General features: G+C 46.7%; 1 protein-coding gene and 1 non-coding gene across 2 annotated transcripts; one reads left to right on the forward strand and one right to left on the reverse strand.

Annotated features, from left to right (window-relative positions):
• Positions 1 to 10,990: 10,990 nt before the first annotated feature.
• LOC122411751 (U6 spliceosomal RNA) lies at positions 10,991 to 11,097 on the reverse strand. Its single transcript, XR_006261211.1, has one exon. It is a non-coding gene; the product is annotated as a U6 spliceosomal RNA (small nuclear RNA).
• A 2,086-nt stretch (positions 11,098 to 13,183) lies between these two features.
• On the forward strand, positions 13,184 to 19,039 carry LOC122411094 (homeobox protein GBX-1). The gene is made up of 3 exons (XM_043419632.1): positions 13,184 to 13,626; positions 15,901 to 16,237; positions 17,307 to 19,039. Exons 1-3 carry the CDS (start codon positions 13,557 to 13,559, stop codon positions 17,575 to 17,577), a joined length of 678 nt encoding a protein of 225 aa, XP_043275567.1. The 5' UTR covers positions 13,184 to 13,556; the 3' UTR covers positions 17,578 to 19,039.
• The last annotated feature ends 2,395 nt before the right edge of the window (positions 19,040 to 21,434 follow it).

Consider the following 21,434-nt stretch of genomic DNA (forward strand, 5'->3'; position numbering starts at 1 on the left):
TAACTAATGATTAACCGAATTATTAATAGTTCTACTTCGAAGTTGAATAATAAAAAATCCACAAAAAAATAAAAGAAGAAAAGACAGAATTTTCACAAATTTTCACTGTCAGCGTAGCATACTTTATACAATAAAACGATATAGACAAAATGTCAAAGATGGTTGAATTCCAAGCTGTTGAGTCTTTAGAATAAAAAAGGCATGGGCAAAAAGACCAATGTCTTTTTGCTGTGGTGGATGGAACAATTCTTATTATTGCTCTTCGAATTAATGCTGCAATTTAGTACGTACATACTGTCCTCGAGATACTATATTCTTGGTACTTTCCTCTAGAATTTTCAGCCTCGTTTTTTCCGTGTATTTATGCTCACGTGGGTGTACAAATTTGATTGATAAAGAGAGTGCAGTCCCAAAAGTGGAGTTTTAGAGTAGCGACTCGAGTGTTCGGGCGTAGTGAATGTGTCTGGAAATGATTCAACTTACACGTGGAAGATCTTAAAGTCTAGTCAGGACTGCAGCATCCTGAAGGAAGCTCTCACATCCCCAGCACCAATTGCAATTCTACTTCGAGTACGTCGTCTCTTTACCTCTCCGTTTCTGCGTTAAAACGATTGTCCTGTGCCTTGGAATTCCTGGTAGCCTGATCGACAAGGTTGCATTTTGTTCCTGGTTGGGCAGCAATGTGTTCGGAGATGCAGGATTTGGGTGAGACCTCCAGGAACATGGTATGGGATCGTTTCTTTACGTTTTTTTCTGTCGAATCGATCCTATGCAACTGCGTTTCAATTGAATCGAATTGTTCGAACGTGGTTTCGACTTTTAGCACTTGGGAACATCGATTAAGCTAGTAAAAGTTACGATCTTTCGTCGTAAGTCAATAATTGAGGGATATTTTGATGGTAAAATTAATCGAAGACCCAGGAACCTTGGTCGACCTTAAATCGCAAGGATTTTTAATTTAAACGCAGAAATTTTAGGCATGATTTGACATCGGCATGGTCCATATTCGATGTAAATTTTTTCCGAACTTCCGTCACGGTACCGAGTCTCGTTTCATCAGGCCGCCACGAGGGTGAGTTTCGAAGCAGAGAAAATGGCAACTCGTCACAATAATACCCGATCGATTTCACACTCAGGGAATGGGGCGGGTTTTTGTTGTGACTTCCCCCACGAGGCCGGGAGTCCTGCTGTTACCCTCTGAATGCCTGGTCCTCCCGAGGGCGATAAGTATGCGTTTCGAGGGAGAAACACTTTGTCTTAGCTTGCCAGTGGAGCGTCGAGAACTAACGACGGACAATAGACACGTGTCTGACTCTCAAGTCGAATCGTTTGGATGCCGGGGATGGTGGAAACCGAATTACAAGTCCCGATCACCCAGGGAACCGTAAATAATGCTCGTCGGGTGTCATCGACCTTGACGGAAAGTCGCGGAAGCTGGGAACGATCGATTTCCGGGGGAAATCTTACCTGGAGACTTATTTTTCGCCAGGAACGCGAGACCTTTGCATCTCCGCGTTGTGTATTTACACCCTGGAAATATTCCTGGCACCAGGGCCCCATGAGGTCGAAGCATCCTTTTTTCCCCGCGTACTATTACAACAAACGGTTCTCCCGCGAGCCCGTGCGTGCACGGATCGCGATCGCGAGTGTGTTCCGTTTCCCGCGGGAGGCTTTAGAATGGAAAATATTCCGAGAACCAGGACCGCATACGGGCCAATTTTTTCTCGATCCGAGGAGATTCCTCTCCCTCCGGTTGTCCACTGGCGGGTCACCGAACGTCAGAGAAAAGCCGAGTGTCCGCTGGTCTCTTCGGCGAAAGGGGAGCGAGAAAAGGGGCCGAGTTGACACGAGAGCTCCGGATCAACGTCAACGTCACACTCTCGTCAACCGAGAGTGGCGCCAGAAGCATTCCCGCGACCAGGACTCCATAACGCCCCGAAGATCTCTCGTCCTGGAGGAATTCGTGAGCCACGCTCTCCGCGAAAAGCCCGCCAACCGCGCCTTCGCGAGTCCTCCAGCCCTGGAGAAAAGGGGCGAGCTTTCGCCACGACAGGGTAACAGAAATCCGACGATCGTGGCCCGCGGAAACCTCAGCCTTCCACAGGAAGCTCCGCCTTGACCGTTCTGCTCTAAATTCCTAGTAAGTCCTTCGACGAAGGGATGAAAAAATACGAAAAACACGAATAACTTCGAAGGACTTGCCCCGCTACCAATGTCCATGGGAACATCGAACTTGCCTCGCGGAATATCGAGCGCGATCATCCGAACTTCACATTTTATTCTTACATACTTTCAACAAACGAATTCCCACGAATCAGAGTCAATCTCCCTGAACTCTGTTCGTTCGCTCTCATCGACCGATGATTTAATTCAAATGGAATCTGAGCGGGTATGACAGGAGGGTGAAACTCCACCACGGTTTGTACATGGGAGTGAGATATAGATGCAGAGCCGGAAGGATGGAAACGGACTCGACTATGCGATCCTGTTCGAAATTTATACAATGTTTTTTAAAATTCCGGTCCGTATTGTTTATCGTTGGTATTTAGTGAGCGGAGCTTTGTTCACTGGAGGGCGGAGGGTGTTTGAAGTGCGGGTAGGAATTTGCGGTGAAATGTTATTCAGATATTAAGTAAATTGGCGTGAGAGGGCGATGAGGTGGTAACAGGATTAGTTCCAATTCGAGCTTCAAAGCACCAACTTGTTTTTCGATCAGGATATCATGAGTTCGGTGGAGGAATAAGGTTGAGGATATTTCCGTTGATTTATCTCGCCCTTCCTGGCCCGTGGGGCGAGCCTTTGTCGCCCTTTTCGTCCGTCCAACCGCGCTCGAATTGCACCTTTGTTTTGCCTCTTTCTCGAGCTTCGCGCGTGTCTCACTTCGATCCTCCCCCCTGTTCGATATTCACCGAGGAGCGGGGTCAACCCCGCGCCCGAATCTTGCCGAGGGCTGCGAGAGCTTGCAGCTTTTTTCGTTATTGACTCCTGAGCCTCGTAGAATCCTGGGGACGCTCGCGCAATCGCTACCAACCACTGCCCGTCCATTTCCTAGCACATTTCTGTTTGCTCTCGACCAGTAGATTGCCTCCATTAACCAACAATTTTCCTCGTTTGCTCGAGCTTAAATGGCCGTGAGAGAGAAATGTCCGGATTCTCGTTACGAATAATGTCCCCGGCATTTGTTCGAGGAGCGGCTTGAAGAAGATTCAAACGGTGCGACAACAGGGTAGCAGAAGAGGGGCGGCGGTGCTCGCCTCGGGCTGCGATCGGGCGAGGACGCTTGCGCCGGCGCTTCGTTTTTCGTTCTACCGGCTCGCGTCAAAGTTCATCCCTCGGCCTGAGCGCCGTTTTTCCATCGATTCAGACGAGCCACCTTTTACCGGGTGTTCTCATCGTCAGCTCGCGAAATCGTTGTTTCGAACGTCAGCGAATTCGAGGCAGAGCTGGCGGGGGTGGTTTTCCTTAGTGCCGGTAACTTACCGTTCAAGGGCACGAGCAGAGCCTCCGCAGTACAGATTCTGACTGCTCTTCCAGCAAGATCGTAGATTCTGCACCCCTTCGCCGGCAGATGGCCGGGCGAGTCGCACCCTCTTCTTCGCATTCGCCCTCCGCGCATCGCTCGCCAAAAGTCTCCATTCGCGTTATCTCCGATCGAAAAAACAGGCCCCAAAATCTCGGTGATCGTCAATCCAAAAAGCAAATATTCGTGCCTCGTTTCGGTCAAAGTTCCTTCGCGGCTTGAGGTCGAAGCAGCCTTTATTCTTTGGGCGCGCAGCGGGGCCTCTAGACTTTGGTTTAAAAGAGAACACGCGGAGGTGCCCGAGGCTCGAATGTTTTCGAGCAGAAATTTAGGCGCTCGAAGGCAAAGCCTCGGTTCCGTGACGATACTAAATTTAGAGTGAAGAAAGACTATAGAAATTTCATGACGCAGCGATGCGGCATAAAAACAGACTTTATTAAGACGCGGATAGGTCGTCGGACGTGTCGTTATTCTATAAGAAAGCCGGAGCTCATCCCCGCGGCCCTTTAAACTCGTCAGCCTCTGGGCGTTTAAGTCCTCAAACCATATTCTAATTGAGGTTCATCTCTCCCTCGTTACCGCGAAAGAGTTACCGGAAACAATGGCCCTAACAATGCAGTCAGTTCGGGAGAGAAGGAGAGAGAGAGAGAGAGAGAGAGAAAAGCCACCGAGCTCTTCGTGAACAAAAGAGCGAGCTTCCCATTGTTTTGGCTCGGTGTACAGGAGCGTTTTGAGAACTGCAGTTCTCTACCGCGGTATATACACTTCCGGCACTTCCGGTAACCCTGGTAACAAGTAACTAAGTGTGTGCCTACAAATTATCGAGATAACTATGCGCCCTCGGGGAGAGCACGAGGCTCTTGAGGCGTCTTTATTCCTGCAGGAGACGCTCGTTTGCGCCCGCACCGGGGAGGAATCTTCGGCGCTGTTTCAGTCCCGGGGCCTTTTGTACTTTAACTGAGCTCGTGTAACAATATTTAGAGTCCAATTTTCCGTGGACAATGGCGCGTGTGAGTTTTTTTTTGCTCGACCAAGAACTCGAGTTCTTGCTGCTGGGTCTCCTGCTCCAAACATTTCCCTTACGATTCAATAACCCCGGAGACATTGTTTATCGAATGAATTTCAGTAATTATGCACTCAGGGCTGAAAAGAAGAATTATTCGAACGAAAATGAAGCGTCCCCGTTGGATCGCGCGAATCGCTAATTCCTCAAAGTCAGCGAGCATAAAGCTCGGTTTCTCAATTTCCTCGAGTGCTCCTCTCGTCTTCTCATCTGGCTTCGACATTTTTAATTAATAACTGCGTAATTATGGCATAAAAAAGTAGTAATTATCCTTCATTTCTCGCACCTCGGTGGCCCTCGCGGTCGGCTACGAGCTCCCAATGCCTATTCCACTCGCCCTGCGCCCTCTTTTCCTCTCGGCCCGTCGTTTTTTTTTTTTATCTCTTTGACTTTCATTCCCGCGAGATTTTATTCTGTGTACGAATGCGGCTCCACTGGCTCGCCTCGTCCTCATTTTTTTTCCTCAACTGACACACATCCTCGCCGCTATTTTGTGTGCGCGTTTGTTTTTTTCACGTGCAAATATCACTCCGACTTTTCCACACGAATTTTGTCGACTCTCCTGCCCCCTCCAGGCCTCGACACACCGCCCCATCCGCCCGTTTGTGCGCACCTGCATTCTCCAACGAATTCAATTATACACGTGTCAAAACACACAGAGTGGCCTCGGCTCCGGCGAAGCCGAGTCGTCGCGTTTTCCAAGCATGAACACTCCCCCCTCTACGTCTATATAAATTTCCATATTTCATCCCTCATACTCTCGCAATGAAGTACAAAGTGGGTGCATTAAGTTGATACGCGGAATGCAACCTCCCAGCGAGAGCCTGAAAATTGTCGACTGCTACGAATATAAAGATTCGAAATAATCGAGACGATGAGTCTCGCTCGACCTCGGAGGAAGTCACTCGATTCCGCACGGACCCTCGGCAATGGCCCCAGGAAAGTGAGCAACGTGACGGAGCTGACTGAGAAATTTGTCCAAAAAATTTCTGCAACAACGAGCATCTTCGAATCGTTTAAGCGTTTCGATGCTGTAATTCGTAAAACGACAGTAACTCGTTTACAAGAGATTCCGCGAGAGTTGCTCGAAAATTTGACCGAGAACGAAATTTTTGTCAAGGAAACCAGACGTCAATGTGTTTTGAGTGTTGAATCGACAACGAGTTTAAGAATGAGCGATTACCATTGAAGATGAAGCTAGCGAAATAGTAATAAAAACTAAAAACTCAACGAGAAGCCCGGCGAATAATGTTGAAAGCTCGATAACAAGTGGGACGCAGTTCAGTAAACACGAGATAAAAAGTATCGAGGATCAGTTGGCACACAGTTGAAAAATAATCGTCAAAGAATGTGGAGAAGTAAAGTCTGCTATTAGCCATGGAGGTTTTACCGGGAGTTTCGTGGTATTATATCTATACTAATAAATACAGAGGAAATGACAGCACGAGGGGGTTCAATTGACGAAGGATCCGTTTCTCTCTCGCTCCCTTTCAGTAGAGCTCTCAACCGGTTGGGAGTCGAGTGCGCTCATCGTTTCCACCTCACCCCGGATCCGCGAGTCACTCTCCTGCGAGAGGACGAGCCACAGAGGAGGATCGTTCCGGGGTGGATGGGCTCGCGATACCGAGCGCTAACTTTTCAATCTTGGTCGAATGATCCACCAGCAACCTGGTATAATAGACGGGAGAGCGGAGGAGGGTTACGAGTAAAGAGGTTTTCGGTTGCCCCGGCAACGATCCGGCCTCCCATTGGCTCGAATTCTTCGCTGCTCCGCTCCTTCTCTAACCCTCTCTCTCGCTCTCCCCGCACCAGCTCCGAAGCTCATCCCCTCTCGGTGAAAGATATCATCCCCGACGAGATCGTCGCGGCCACCGCTTCGAGGAGCCACGAGCTCCGCGTCCCACCGCGCCCTCTGCACCCCCGGCCGCCCTGCCGCTTCTCTCTTTCTCTCCCGCGGCACGAAGCTCTCCCCAATCTTGCTCCCTCCCCCAGCCATCTCACCCCAAGCACACACTTAGCCCCGTGGTTAACTTCAATGAGCGGATAACAAGCCACCCTTGCCGCCGACTCTCTCGCGCTCTCTCGCGACGCTGAATACACAGAAGCTCCCAAGACCGCTCTGTAATATTCGCTCTCGCATAAATGGACTCGCGCTGCTTTGTCAAATCAACCGTCGCTTGTGGTAAACAAGCTCCACAGACGCGAAAACCATCCTGAGCCGGAACCGAGAGTGAGCTGGAGCGTCGTACCTTACACCGCGTTCCTCGACGACGAGCTCTCTCCACACAAATGGATAGGTTTGTGTACACGCACCAGATTTATCTCGCTGATTGTACTTTCTCCTCCGCTTCCGCGTACACACGGCTCCTCTGTTTTCTCACTCGGCCGCACACGAGCCCGCAATCTTGACGAAACATTCAAATATTTCTCCATTCCCCCCCTGCCCTCGGATCGTATTCGTCAATTCATATCTTCAGGACACTCAACGTGCATTTTACTCTCTTTCTTCGTTGAACCTGCGGATCGCGTAAGCGAATGGCTTATCAGGAATCTACGTGAGGCTTTTCCTCGCATTGCTGCTTGGCTCCGCGCACGCAGGGACGAATTGCGAAGGGCGTGTAATTACACGTAATCGCTGAATCGAAGCTGATTCTCGTGTCCAGCATTTTAGTTATTATCGTCAATTAGAGCTCATTCACATGTTTCATCGCTCGCATGCGGCGATCTTTAATCGGCTTTATTTTTTTGCTCATCTCGACTCTTTCCCTCATCGAAAAAAAACTTGAGAAATAAACCTTCGATTCCCAAATTTGAGGCTCGATAATTGGAGGAGCAGGGAAGCAAAACTCTGATTATTAATCCATCGTTGATCGGCGATCGCTTCCTCGGTAGAGACACAAAAAAGCTCGAGTTCCTTCCTGCTACAACGCACTGTGCCACGACTTTGGCCCGGTTCACTCTCGAGCCATCCTGTAGAAAAACGAAACTTTTTCGATTTAACTACGTACAAAAGTCGTAGTTGGATGCTTTTCATGGACGCAGATACGTAGCGCCAATATTGTTGTGCAACGGAGATCGAGCTCTGCCGGCCCGTAATTGGAGCCGCGGGAAGCCTGACCAACGTCCGTGTTCAAGCACTCTTTTTCCTCGTACAAGCATCGTCGGGGTCCTTCTTCAAGGGTGTCTCGGGCGGTCCTCTTGTCGAAGGAAGAAACACAATGCCGATCTTGACGCGCGGGCGGTTTCATTTGCCCATAGTGGGTGAAAAATGCACTCGGTCGTTCCGCAATTTCGTATACGTTAATGGATGAATCGATGGGAAATGAATTCGTCGCGAGTTGTCCGTGCTTTTCGCGCAGGAAAAACGGTCTTTGTCTGCTTTTTTCGACACGGTCTTCCTCCAACTTCCACAACGAAATTTGTCCGCATCGGGATCGATCCTCGATCCGAAACCGCTGGAAATCCGAGCTCCGGAATCACCCGCGCGCTCTTAATTACCTAAAAGTTGGACGAGTTGGCTCACACTCTTTTTCAGAGGATTTTCCCTCGATCTTAATCCCCTGGCACACTTTCAACATGCATTTACGGAGGCCGCGCTCTCGCGAAGGCTTTCGAAAAATATTCGCCATGTGACCCGACATATAGAGCGTATCTCGAGTCCTCGGTGAGATTGCAAAGAGTTGAAGAAGTTGGGTCGCAGGCGGGCGGGGGGCTTCGGGAAGGCTCGACGTGCACGAGAACCTGATGCGGTAATGCGGGCTTGAAAAACCTCGAAAAGGGGGGCGTCACGGAGGAGGAAAGGGGCGGGGAAATATGGCGGGAGGGATGAGGAGCCCGTGAAAAGCGGAGTGAAAGCTCTGAAAGTGCATTCAACGTGAATGCAATAACGGAATCTCGAGCTCGCTCTGTTTAACTCTCCGAGAGGAAGCTGCTCGCCGATAGAAATCACAAACTCTTCTCGACTATTTTGACCTGCTCTCCCGCCATTATACGTCAAGTGTACTGTGCACGCCGATATTTCATCGTTGGCAAACCGCGGATTTAAAAAACTCGTGAATCAATGCGAAAGGAGATTCAACGAACTTGGGCCAATCAAGATCGAAGTTTCGATCCAACAGATTTTGCGTACAATTGCTCCACTGCTTTTCCATTTGGGTTGTTCGGAGATTGGAAAATATTGAATTCGGACACGATTCAATTGTTTTTAGTGCACGGGAATTTGACCCAACATTTTCGAGCTTCACCCTGACAACTTGGTTGCGTCGAGAGCCGATGAGGATTTCCCGATCGATTTCACGCCCCGAAGAAACGTCCTCATTAGGACGATTGAGAAAAGAATCAACGCGGAGAATCGCTCCGTCCACGAAATTTGCGTCTCAATTTTTCGGCGGAGAGTCTTCGCGATGAATGCGGACTTTCAAGGCTCCCATTTGCCGCCACGTGTTTATACCCGCATGTTTTTTGTTGAAGAAAACACGACTCCGCCAGGTGACAAATGTTGAGTGTCCTCTCCTCGCTCAATGGTACAAAGTCGAGCGAAAAAAAGGTGAATGGGAATAGACGAGGTGAATAAAGATCGTTGCTAACAAAAAGTAAGGTGAATGGGCTCGAAAGGGAAGAAGCGAATGTTTCTGTTTTCCCTACTTTTCGTTTTTTGAGAACGCGAGACGTTTCGATTCAGCCTTTGGATTCACTCGCGGATCATATTCATGTGCCCGAGTGATGGCGGATTTTTTTCTCCTTTATTTCTCTTCAATTCCTTTCTCGCGTTTTCGTTCATTCGAGCGATATTCAACGGCAGTTATATTCACACGCACGGCCGAGTCTCAATGGATTTTTACGTTTCCGCGATTGTTAAGGATTCCAGGCCACCCTTTCCTCCCGAACGCTTTCTCCCTTTCTCTCTTGCCTCTTCTAATTGTAGTTTCATCTCCTCTCCCGCATCGCAGTCAAATGCACTCTATTCTAAATCGCTCCAGCGTGCAGTCCCGATTCGCTCGCACACACACACACACACGCGACCACCGACACGCTCAGCGATGCAAACGTTCCTCCCTCAGCCGCCCCTCGATCGTTTCCATTATTCCTATTTATCAATTCATCGAGATTGAAACAATCAGACTGAGGGGAGGACAAACGGAGAGGCGAAAATTCAATAACAAACAAAATCACAGTTTCACCATCTCCGCGCTCAATTCAGAGCTAATCTCATCTTTTACCCCTCAAGAAATTGCTTTGGGGTGGCTCAAGAAAATCGTTATTTCCGAGCGCAGAATCGTCGCAGCTATTTCCAAGGTGGTTTCGCTTTTCATTGGAGGCAACAAAAATTGTGCGAACTTTCGCCAATTTTAAGTCTCCGCCTCGTAAAAATCGATTCTTTTCAGTTTTCATTTTTTTTCACTCCAAATCCTTTTCTGTTCCACGAAGCATCGTTTTCACTTCAATCATTAATTTCACGATTTTCGAATATGTTTAGCTCGCTCGCGAATAATTTTCCTCCCGAAGTATTTCCACCAATTTTTCCCTCCCTTTTTTTGAAGTACAATTTTTCTAGGGCAACGCTATACGTTCGCCCACACACGCTCGTACATCGATGTGATCGCGATCATCGCATCTGTTCGTATACACGAGCGGTGAATGAAGGTAAATTAAGGGAAATAGGGTCGAGGGGTGGCGAGCCGAGTCTCAGTTTCTCTCCGCGGAATTGTGCCCTCAAAATCGTCATCCCATAGCAAGAGCTCAGGGGTGCAATCATTACCGCCAATTTGCTGTGATCTTCGCCTCCCCCCGCATCAAATACCACTCCGTTATGTGTACCGCTCTGCTAATACTGTCCCTTCTATTTCTGGCTATAACTGCTGAATAATACTGTATCCTGCGTGTACGCAAACACATAGAAAAATAATCGGGAATCATATAGAAAAGCGAGAACGCAGCACGTTTTGGACAGCAGAATAATTCGAGAGCTTCGAACGAAGGGTGAATTCTCGATTTTTCCAATTCTCCATTCAAACGGTATCAGCGAATTATACTTTTGACAGAAATCTGAACGACAGAAAAAAATTAATTTGACAATTCAAAGTGAACATTTTTATAAAATCGACTTGAATCTTCGGGCACTGAAGCATATTTTGTCTTATTTTATTACACTTTGCACAGTGAAATTGGCAAATCTTCGATGTAAAATTAATTTTCATTATTTTATGAAATAATATTGAGATCAAAACATTTGGATTATAGTTTGTTATTTAACGATTCGATTGCTAAACGAATCAAAATTATCAATCCAAATATGTATTTTCAAAAAAACGTAGAAAATTTACGAATTCGTGTTGAAATATTAACATGTTTTTAGTGAATAATGACGCAGGGTTTATCGTCGAGCGTGAGAGACGTCGACGGAGCCAAAAAATGTGGAACGCTTCACGATTTTGCGTGTCATCCTTGCGCAGGGGCCATGCTAATCTTCTCTGTATCGTTCCAATTTTAGTATATGTACTGCCGAAGCAAGTACGTCAGGGAAGTCCAGGCAGTCGGTATATATACAAACTGAGGGGTAAAAGAACCGTTTACGAGAAACATGCTCGGAATTTGGCCATCTAGCGGCGCCGTTCCGAAGCGTCTGCAAGGAAACGGATTCCTCGGGATTGTCCTTTGCATTTCCATTATTTTGACGGGGTGATGTAAAAATAACATTTAAAAACGAAAAATCGAGCCATTTTTTGAGAAAAAAATATCAAAAGTGCCGAATGGTGTGATCGGAGATATTTTTTCAAGCTGAAAGGCAAATTTGCGCCTCAAATTGAGATTGAGAAACGAAGGAAGAAGGAAAAAGAGGGAATGATTGTTTGGCGCGCGTGGCTCTGCCTTTTGATGCGCAGAAACGGTGAAAAGGACACGAATTTATTCAAAAGGGCATCGGTCCCGTTGCTGGCGGGCAGAAAATCGTTGATTATTCCTCAGTCTCGACGGAGGCACAGAGCCACGGAGAAGCGTCGGGGACTGGCGTCCTTTCCCTTTATTCCGGGAAGATTGCCCGCGCCGCTTTGCCGCCCCTTGAATTAATTCGCTGGATGCATATCATGATTTTATAATGAATTTGAAAAAGGAGAGAGCGCGCGTGCGGTTGCCGGGCGGTGTCTTCGCGCTCTGAAAATACGGATATGAATATCGCTGCGGAGAGAGAAGCTTGAAACAAGCGATTCAAGAACAGAGGCGCCATTAAAAAGTGACATTCACGGGAAACACTCGAGATATTAGTGCAGCCGGGGCACTCGCGCACGCCCCATTTTCCCGATTTTATGCAACGCCACGTTTCCCCTCGCTCACCATATTATTTATGTTGTTCGCCACTTAAAAACAAAGCCACGAAAACGCGGCGGCGGCATCCTGGCAGGCATTAAATTAAGCTGACGTATGCAACAAAATGTATAATCGAACGTGCCGAATCCGAGCGGTCCTCGACTAACGTTCGCACGAACACCTCGCCCTTAACTGCGCGCTCGTCTCGCTCCTTCTCGTTAAAATGAAAATTCTCTTTGACTCCAATTTCCGGATGTGTCAGCGCATATTATTTCGCTCCGCATAAACTTCATTCGCGAATTAAATTGAAGCATGATCCGACGGGAAACTGCATTCGGAATTAAAAACGCGCGTGCTGCGTCCCCGAGGGGGAACGAATTCCGCGGTGAACGCTTCTTCGGACGGAGACTTTACGCTCGTTTCCTTGAGAGCGACTCGAAAAAGTGGATGAAAACGTTCGTTAGAACCGCTGCAAAGTATTGTTCTAGATAAAAAAACTGACCACCGAGCTGGTGGAGTTGAAAATGAGGCAATTACGTCGCAGCTCCTGCAGCATTGTATAAACAGCTCCATTACGAGAGATTCTTTAGCACTTTTTCCATCGCTGGTATTCTCTCACTTTTTTTCATCCTCTCATTTAGCAGCCCCAGTCGCTTCTCCTTTCACAATTCTTTTATTCATCTCCTTATCTTCAGGGAATTCATGTGTGTCTGAAAGTCATTCGGAAAGATCCATTCCGCGGTTCTTTTGCGCGAGAAGACGCGGGTGAATTTTCATCCCCTCGAGGAGCCTCCTCTCGTTCTCTTTACCGCAATCTTCCTTCGTCTCTCTCTCCTCTCAGGTCGAGAGAGACAGCAGAGGCAGCGGGAAAGGGATGCTGCGATGGAGCACAAGCGACGCTGGCTCGGCCAACCCCCGTGGACCGAAGGAAAGTGCGCTCGCTCTCGACCAATGGGAGGAACGCTCAACCCCCGAGACGTTCGTCTCGCGGAGCGTCATTGCCTTCGCTCCGTCCAATGGTGAGGCGCGAGGGAGCTCGGCTCCCGTCCGCGCCTCCACCCCCAAAATGGCTGCGCGAAATCGGGCGCGCTCGCATTAGCGAGCGACGTTCAAAATAAACGGACGGATTAATTCGAGGGGGGAAATCTCGGGGACGCCTGCCTCGTGCCCTCTATCACTTGTCTGCGTAAACAACCCCCACCCTCGCAGCATCCAACTCCCGCACGTATTCGCGGTAAGGCGAGTTAACACGCGTGTCCGTGTGCCGGCAGCGTTTCTCTCCTCGCCCGTCATCCGCACATCGACGAGCCAGTGACGAAGAATCCGAGAAACTGGTCGCGCGGGCCGGCCTCCGCGTCTTTGCAGAACGGCGCCGGGCGTCCCGACGCTAGCATGAATTTCGTCGCGATCGGACTCGACTCGCTTGTGAGAACATCCGATAAATTGAACGACGCGATAACGCTCCGGCTCGGCGGCTGATTTCGCGAAATATCAATCGCACGAGTATCGCGACCGACTGCCCCGCGAATCTCCACAAATTAGCTAAGCTGCGAGAACGATTTCTTGTGTCCGTTAACATCGAAACGAACGTTGCGAACGAGTGTTGGAAAAAAATTCTCTACCCTCGACCACGAACCTACGCCCATTGGACTATTTATCAACGCTTTCGAAATGATGCAGGAACACAAATCCTTCCTCATTCGCGATCTTCTCGGCGATGTGCTCGCCGATCGAGTTCAAGGTACTTTTTAATTACTATTGGAACTGTTGAACTGTTATTTCCCCGTGAAAACATGAGGCAGCGAGAGATTTCATTCAAGTTATACTTTCGAATAGAAATTAAAATGGTTAAACGCGGTGGGAAATTCGCGTCGGTCGCTCCGCCGACGGGTGGAAATGAGCTCGGGTTTGCATCCATAAAGTCGACCGCAGAAATCCAACGGTTAATTTCATTGTTTTGCTTTTATTGATTCGTTTTTTTCGATAAATGAAAATATTCCAGAACTTTTGTGCACGATCGATTCTCTTACAAAAACCGTCACGTTTGTCTTCGGTTCATTTTTTTAGAGACAACTATTTTTAGAGACATTGCTTGAATTTCTCCCTTGGCAATTCTTCCAGGTTCGATAACAAAAAATAGATTCGACAGAACATTTCGTCGCACCAACGGTCCGTCGGGAGCCGAATGGAATTCATTGATTCAGCAAATCGTTCCTCGATCGACATTCGAGCCATTGAATCAACCAAATCGTTGTTTCAACCAAAATGAACCGATCGAATGAACTTCCCCTCGTTCGTCCCGGTTCAAAAAACCTTTAGTTAAATCAACAAATTTCTCTCCTCCAAAAAGTACAAAAAAACCCGAAAATCCATTTGAAAGATTCGAAAATTTTTCAAAATAAACGATATACAAAAATTTATGAAAATTATAAAACCAACAAAAACCTACGAAAATGCCCAGAGCAATAAACAGCCTCGACAAAACTTCCCCCGCACATTGCGTGAGACGGAACGCGTGTGGCGCGATTGCAGCACGGTATAATTGGCGAATAAAAGGACTAACTTGTGCGCCGTACGTGTCGAGAGATCCAAGGAGCTGTTTTGCATAGGGACGTGGTCCCGTTATGGTTACGTCGTCTCAATGAATATTGATGAAACAGGGGGAACAGGGGCTCGCGGTGAATTCTTTTATTGCGTATCAAACATCGTGATACAAGAGGAAGAAGAACTTTACATACATTCGTACGAACCTACAGGCGTATTCGCTTTGCCAGGGAGAGACCGATACGTCGCGTGCCCTTCCTCGGGTGTTCCTCGTTACTCCGCACACCCCGCGGTGTTTCGCCCATTATATTTCATTGGGTTTCTCTCTCCCGGTATCCCCGGGAAGTTTTCGAGCTCCCCGAGGGCGGCCCCCTTCCATTCAGAATCCGTACACTCGACTATCCTCGTACGTATCTTGTACAGATGGTCCGAGGTGCGGACGGACTCGTTAGCAAGCGTTAACGCTCTTTCTCTCTCTCCGACTTTCGTTCTTTTTCCCGCTCGCTCTCGCTTTTCGTATACGCGCCGTGAGAATTAACCGCTGTCGATAAATCGACGGCTCACTAAATTAAGGGCGGAGAACACTTGGTCCTCTATTAAAAGCGGCGTGAGCGACGATCCTTCGATTGGCTGGTGGGCAAATTTGCGCGCGTAGTTTTGCTCGCAGGAATAAATACTCGATTCGCGTGTCCCGTCGTGCTCTTCCCTAACCGATTCAATCGCTCCGTGCGTCACGTACCGGCGATCTCGTTACGGATCCCAATCGTTTACTTATCCCCTATTTTTTCTGCGTGCTCCTCCCTCGATATTGCCGCCGATGAGACGAATCCACTTTCGTCGAAGTTACTTCAATGGACTCGAGTCCTCGGTCGGAGGCTCGCGCTTTATTGAATTTCGGGGCCAGTGACAGACTCTCGTTTGCGTCTCTCTCATTCACTCAAGATCATTTTAGGCCGAAGAGCACGCGCTGCTTGGGAAATTCTGCGCGACGAACTTGCGGTTGGGAACTGAGACGAAACATTTTTTTATTCAACTTTTGTCCATCTTCGAATCAGCAGTTTTGTTGGATCTACTGATCTTGGGAACCACGAAAAAATTTGGTGACTCGGCTGAAATTTGACTGATTCGATCGCACTCGATCCGTTGGCTCGAATAATTTATACTCACTCCGCAATAAAAAGATCGTTGAATTAACAGAAGTTGAATCACCGAAAAAATGTAACTTCAGAAACTAAAAACCCCGAAAATAAGTGAATCAAAAACAACTGCGTGCGTTCTGTAAAGATTCCAATTTTTTATAACGATGGGCAAAGATTGTCGTGCGATCGAAAATGAATTACACTTTTTACGATCGAATGAATATGCGATTTTGTAGAAATTGAAGGTCTCAGGGAGCTGAATAATTGAGTTTCAATGGCGACACGAATATTTGGCGTTTGTATGTGACTCGAAAGCATGTGAATGTATTCAGACGACTCGGAGGACGATTCTGCGTTGCACTCGGATTCCGAAGACACGATAGACCCTGGGAGCAGTCCTTGCACTCGACTGGGAAGTCCGACGCCGATATTATCGTCTTCGCCGGGTCCAGCGACTTCCGGTAAATCGTCATGCGCTGTCAACGGTTCCGGGACTCCGAGTGGCCGGAAACCTCGCAGAAGAAGAACCGCGTTCACACACGCCCAGCTGGCCTATCTCGAGAGGAAATTTCGGTGCCAGAAATATTTGAGCGTTGCCGACCGCAGCGACGTCGCCGACGCGCTTTCGCTGTCCGAGACACAAGTCAAAACTTGGTACCAAAATAGAAGGTAAGACTTTTCTCAAACTCAACGAAACTGAAAATTAAAGAATTTCATTAACTCCGAATGCGTTTCTCGCCAATGGACTCAAGTTCGAAGACTTTAAAGTAGTTCGGCCGACTAGTCAAATTCACAACTACTTTATGTTGATTAAATTCCAACCAAAATTATTAATAGAATGAATAAACACTTACATTGAGAATATTTTTATCACAAGAGTGTCATAAAATGCTTTAGGAATATCATAAAAAATAAAATTTATACTTCAACTTGACTAGTTAATGATTGAGTCGGTACCGGTGACACTTTAAATACACATAAAATAGAGAACATTTTTATTGTGCAAAAGAAAATTTTTATCGGTATAATGCCACTGAGAAAACGGAATGGGCAATTCGTTAAAAAAAGCGAAGCTACTAGACGAATAAAAGTACGTGAGTCAGTCTCAAAAAAAAATTTAATGACATTCCCGCGACTCCCGAATTTGTCCGAAGTTCAATCAGTTGTTACCAGCAGTCCAACGTAATGACCGACATCCGCTTTCGACGCGTCAAAACCTAAAGTTTTTTCATGTTTTCTTTCTAAAGTCCCGTAAGGTAATGTTCTTCTTCGAGTAACGGAATGTGTGATAAATTTTCTTCACGATATAAACTTTTCCGAAGCCCGAGCACTGTACAATTTTTTCGCAATTCATATTATTGTGAGTTCTTCCAAAGGTACCATGTTAAAAACTCAAAATTGTCAATGAAATAATTGAAAATTTGGCCCCGTAAGAGGCCTCGGAACTGTGCTTATCGTTATCAGGGGGCCAAAACTGTAATTTACCGTAAAAAAAGTGGGCCCCCGCCGTACTTTATCGAACTTTTGACCTCTTTCATTTACGGAAAAGAACTGTGAAGAGCGAAAAACAAAAGTCTTTTGTCCAAAAGATTTTCGGTCTGAATTTTCAGTCAAATCGATCGTTGGCTTTCAATGATTCCCGAAATCAAAAATCGGTTGGCGAACCGTAAAAAAAAAACCGAGAACCCACTAACAGACTGTTTTTTCACGAAATTCGTGAAAACGAAAAAATTGACAGGACAAAGTGGAAACGTCAAAATCAACTTCGACTGGAGCAGCTGCGTCATCAAGCGACCGTGGAGAAGGAGCTTTTGGTGAGAGGAGTCGGTCTTCATCACGGTAGCATAGACGCTTATTGTCCAGGCGCTTACACTCAAACCCCAAACACGAATCATCAGCAGCAGCCTCCGCAGCCTCCGGCCTCGACGTCGGCTTCGACGGCCGCGTTTCTCTCGACGGCAGCGGCCCTCTTTCGCAATGTCACGTACGTTCACGGTTGTCCCCTCTAACCCATCCCGTATCCACGATTCGACGATCGTTGCACCCTTCTCAACTGCGGATGCAATCTCACCGAGTGATTATTCTCAGTAAACATCATTTTCGAACTTACGAACGAGGACACTTTTCGTCTGTAAATATTGTAATTAAACATATACATATATGAGATATATATAATACAATTAATAATAATGAGGAATCGGTAGCGTGATATTCTGTTTCCGAATAATTGGGACGAACAACGATATTTGGGTTCGTCGATTCGTTCCCGTCGAAGTATACAAAATTGCGATCCTCACAGACAAATCCTCATTTTCGCTGAGGATCGATTCACTGGGAAGAGAAATTCGTTGATTTGACGAATTTTTTGTTCGATCAACAAGTCGTGAGGAACGAAATGAAATTTGTTGGTTCGTCAAAACTTTGATGATTCAACGATCTCCTGATGGTTGAGGTGAACAATATCTGTTTGATTGAACGAACTGAGAGATCTTGGCCGACGAAGGGGGGCCCTGCTTTAGAAAGTCAAAAAAATCGATTGTTTTTGGGAAAGCTTTTCTGGGATGGACGATAATAACTCCCTATAGCGAGCTTTTCGGTATAGTTTCAAGGATGTTTCAAGCGTACAAAAACATTTTTTTAATGTGAGAAATTTTCATTTGTACATGCTTTGTATACGCAAAGTCTGATTGGCGAAGTTTCTATCTCTATTGTCCGTGACAAAAATTCAACATTTTTTTTCATTATCATATATTTTCCTTCGCTATGAACCTATGAAAACCCAAAATAATTGAAAAATTCTATATTTACAGCACGTTGAAATGATATTCTTTTCTGGAATTGTTTTTTTTTTCAAAGTCTCTAAAAATATAGAGTTTCACAATTTTTCGCGTTCTTATAGGTTCATTCGAAAGAAAAAAATTTGGAATTTTTGTTGCACTCCATTGCGATCTCCAAATACACAAATTAATTATCTACAAATTAGTATTTCTCACATTAAACAAATGTTTTTGTACTCTTGAAATATCCCTGAAACTATACCGAAAATTTCGCTATCGTGAGTTATTTCCGTCTATCTTAAAAACTGTCCCAAAAACAATCGATTTTTTGACTTTCTAAAGCAGAACCCCCCTAATGAATTCCACTTGGCTCGCCACGATTCGTCGGTTCTACAAAAATTTTTGGATTCAACGAGTATCTTTTATCCCAGTGTAAAACTTAGCCATTGAATTGCTAAAAATTAGAAGCCATTTCTCGTCGTCATTGTCAGTATTATTACGATTATTATTATTAAAATCTGTTGTAATTAATACAGAAACGTGCAATCTTTAACGACCATGATATTTCGTTGATTCAAGGGTTCTCACGACTCGAAAATGCAATGATATACTTGTAGATAATTCAGTTATCAAGTGGATATGATTCGAAATATAATGGAGCGTGTAAACGCGTGGGCAATCGTTGGGAGTTGAACTCTTCGTGTTTATTGTATTGCATGAAGCGTGAGTTGGTTGTAAATAAATGAGAATTGGCTGCTGCTGCTGTTGCTGCTCTCGAGGAAGCATCGGGTGGCGCGTGTGCCAATGTGCTCAACGCGAAAGCATCCTGGTCAAGTTGTATAAAAAGTGCTTAATTGGTCGAAACCGATACTAGTCGAGAGGCCTACTTCGGACATCGGGGCTGTGGCTTTCGCGCAATTCAACGGGAGCTGCCCAATCGGAGGGAATTCAAAGGATCCGGAGTTCTCTGTATGTTCTCAAAATCTGCTATATTTCACGGCTTTTTTTGACACTTTCGCATCGGATACTTTAATTGGATAGTTTCGGGATTGAAAAAACTGACGAAACGCATGAAAAACTGATTTTTTTTAACGATTACAAAAAAAATACGAAATCATTCTGCTCCCTGCTGTCGCGTCGGTGCGGCGGCAAACTTTCCATGTTTTTTTCAAGTGTCTGAAGGCAATGAATATGCCCCAGGATAAGAGATAGAAACAGTTTTTTCACACCGGAATCATTGCAACAGAACTTCGACATTTCTCTTCACAAGATTCTTCCGATTTTTCTCGTTTCTTTCCCAACTGCGCTGCTGCGGTCACTCCCCGCGTAGGAAGCACTCGCTAGAGACTCGAAAATCGTCCAGTTTGCCAAGAAAATTCTCCGCAGCCCTTCGAAACTGGCGGATCAATTATGCGGAGTCGAAACTCAAGTGAATCCGACAGGACAGAAAAAACAGTCCGAATTGACTAGCCGGAGGTTGAAAAATCACGAAATGCCCGAATCCGAAGCCCGGAGGATCTGCTCGATGGCTGAGTTCACATGCTCAAGTGGTTCCTCGTTGTGTACAAATACACAAACAGCGTACGCTCGATCGGCAGGGGCGCGTGTGCATTATTGTGACCACACGCTGGTCCGCGCACGCCTTCTTTTGATGGGGCCATCGCAACCCCCGACTGATGCGTTATTCGCGTACGTTCATATCGTATACGTGGATGAATATTCGTTCGGAATACGTGCGTGAGTCGCTTTTGGCACTTGGGCACGCGCTTCTCTCGCAAAGAATACGCGCGCGTTGGAGCGCGGCATCGCAGCGTTCGCCTCCTTTTCGACTCGTGCATCGCTCTTTCGCTCGATTCCTCCGCACGTCGCTCGTCTCTCACGTAGCCGAAACACTTATCGCCAGAAAGGAGCTTCCCTGGGGGAATTTTTTCAAAAAAATTCACTGATCTTTCCGCCCTGCCTGCTCCCGGACACTGCGGAGCTGCCAGGAAAGTTTCGCTACTGGGAACGCGGATAAAACGAGCCACTCCAGAAAACGGAGACGAGAAATCACGTCGTTAGATCCTCGCCGGGAACAACGCTCTTATTTCAATTCTATTCGCTCTCTGCATGACCTCCCATTCACCGTTTTGTGTAGAGATTCTTAAATCTCTACACAAAAGTTTTCCAATTTTTCGTCAGTCCCGGCGACAAACCTCTTCAGCTGGAAAATAAATTGGATTTAACATACCCGCCCAAAAAACACAACTTTCCACCTTTAACGTCTTCGGCTATTCTTTAATCGGAAGGCTTTCGCGTTGTCGAAGATGCGGAAGGCGAAACAGCATCGAGGACTTTGAAACTGAGTCGGTGCGGAATCATAACAATTTTCATTCGCTGGTGCAATTGAAAAATCCATGTTTCTGCGAAATTCAGTAACTTTTCGCATTTTCTTTGAAATTCAACGACTTTTTTAACGCTGAAAGCAGTTTGGAGCGATTAAAATTCGTGGTGGGCTCTCGAACGTTGAAAGCGCGGCTTGTTCTTGCTGCAACGCAGCAAAATGTCCACGCAGTTTTTAAAAAAATAGATTTCGACACCCAAATAACATCGAGGTCCTGAATAAAGTTGAGGATTTCTGACATTTCACGAGCGTGTTGTCCGGGTCAGAGAATTTGGGTTAAGCACACGACGTTGAAAGAGGCAGAGGGAGAAAAGGGATGAAAAAGCTGGCAAGAGAATCTGTGCGCGAAGGGTGAGTTATGTAAATGGAAGAATTTGCCCGATCGCTTCGCTACGGGGGCAAACTCGGTGGGTCTGTTTGCTCGAGGCGGCTCAAAGCAGTGCTACACGTCGAAGTTAAAACGAGTTTTGAATTGTTCTCGTTGGCCCTTTAGCGATAGCACGAATTTGCAAGTTAACGAGCCAATAAGAGAGCTACTCGGGAGGAGCCCAGGGCTTGTTTGCGGTGCGATCTTCGAGACGTTCTCGGCGAATCAGTCGCCGCTCAGCGAGCAGGCGAAAAGTTTGATGAAACTCGGGGTAGTATGACGAAAGTGATTAACAACGGAAGCGTTGATAATCGGCAGAAAGATCGCATGTCCATTCCT

This window comes from Venturia canescens, chromosome 5 (genome assembly GCF_019457755.1).
Source record: "Venturia canescens isolate UGA chromosome 5, ASM1945775v1, whole genome shotgun sequence".
NCBI lineage: Eukaryota > Metazoa > Arthropoda > Insecta > Hymenoptera > Ichneumonidae > Venturia > Venturia canescens.

Bases quoted from the DNA above. Each gene is read 5' to 3' on its own strand.
- LOC122411094 (XM_043419632.1), top strand. From the start codon at position 13,557: ATGATGCAGGAACACAAATCCTTCCTCATTCGCGATCTTCTCGGCGAT. The intron at 13,627-15,900 runs GTACTTTTTAAT...GAATGTATTCAG, and splicing joins GCTCGCCGATCGAGTTCAAG to ACGACTCGGAGGACGATTCT. The intron at 16,238-17,306 runs GTAAGACTTTTC...AAAAATTGACAG, and splicing joins ACTTGGTACCAAAATAGAAG to GACAAAGTGGAAACGTCAAA.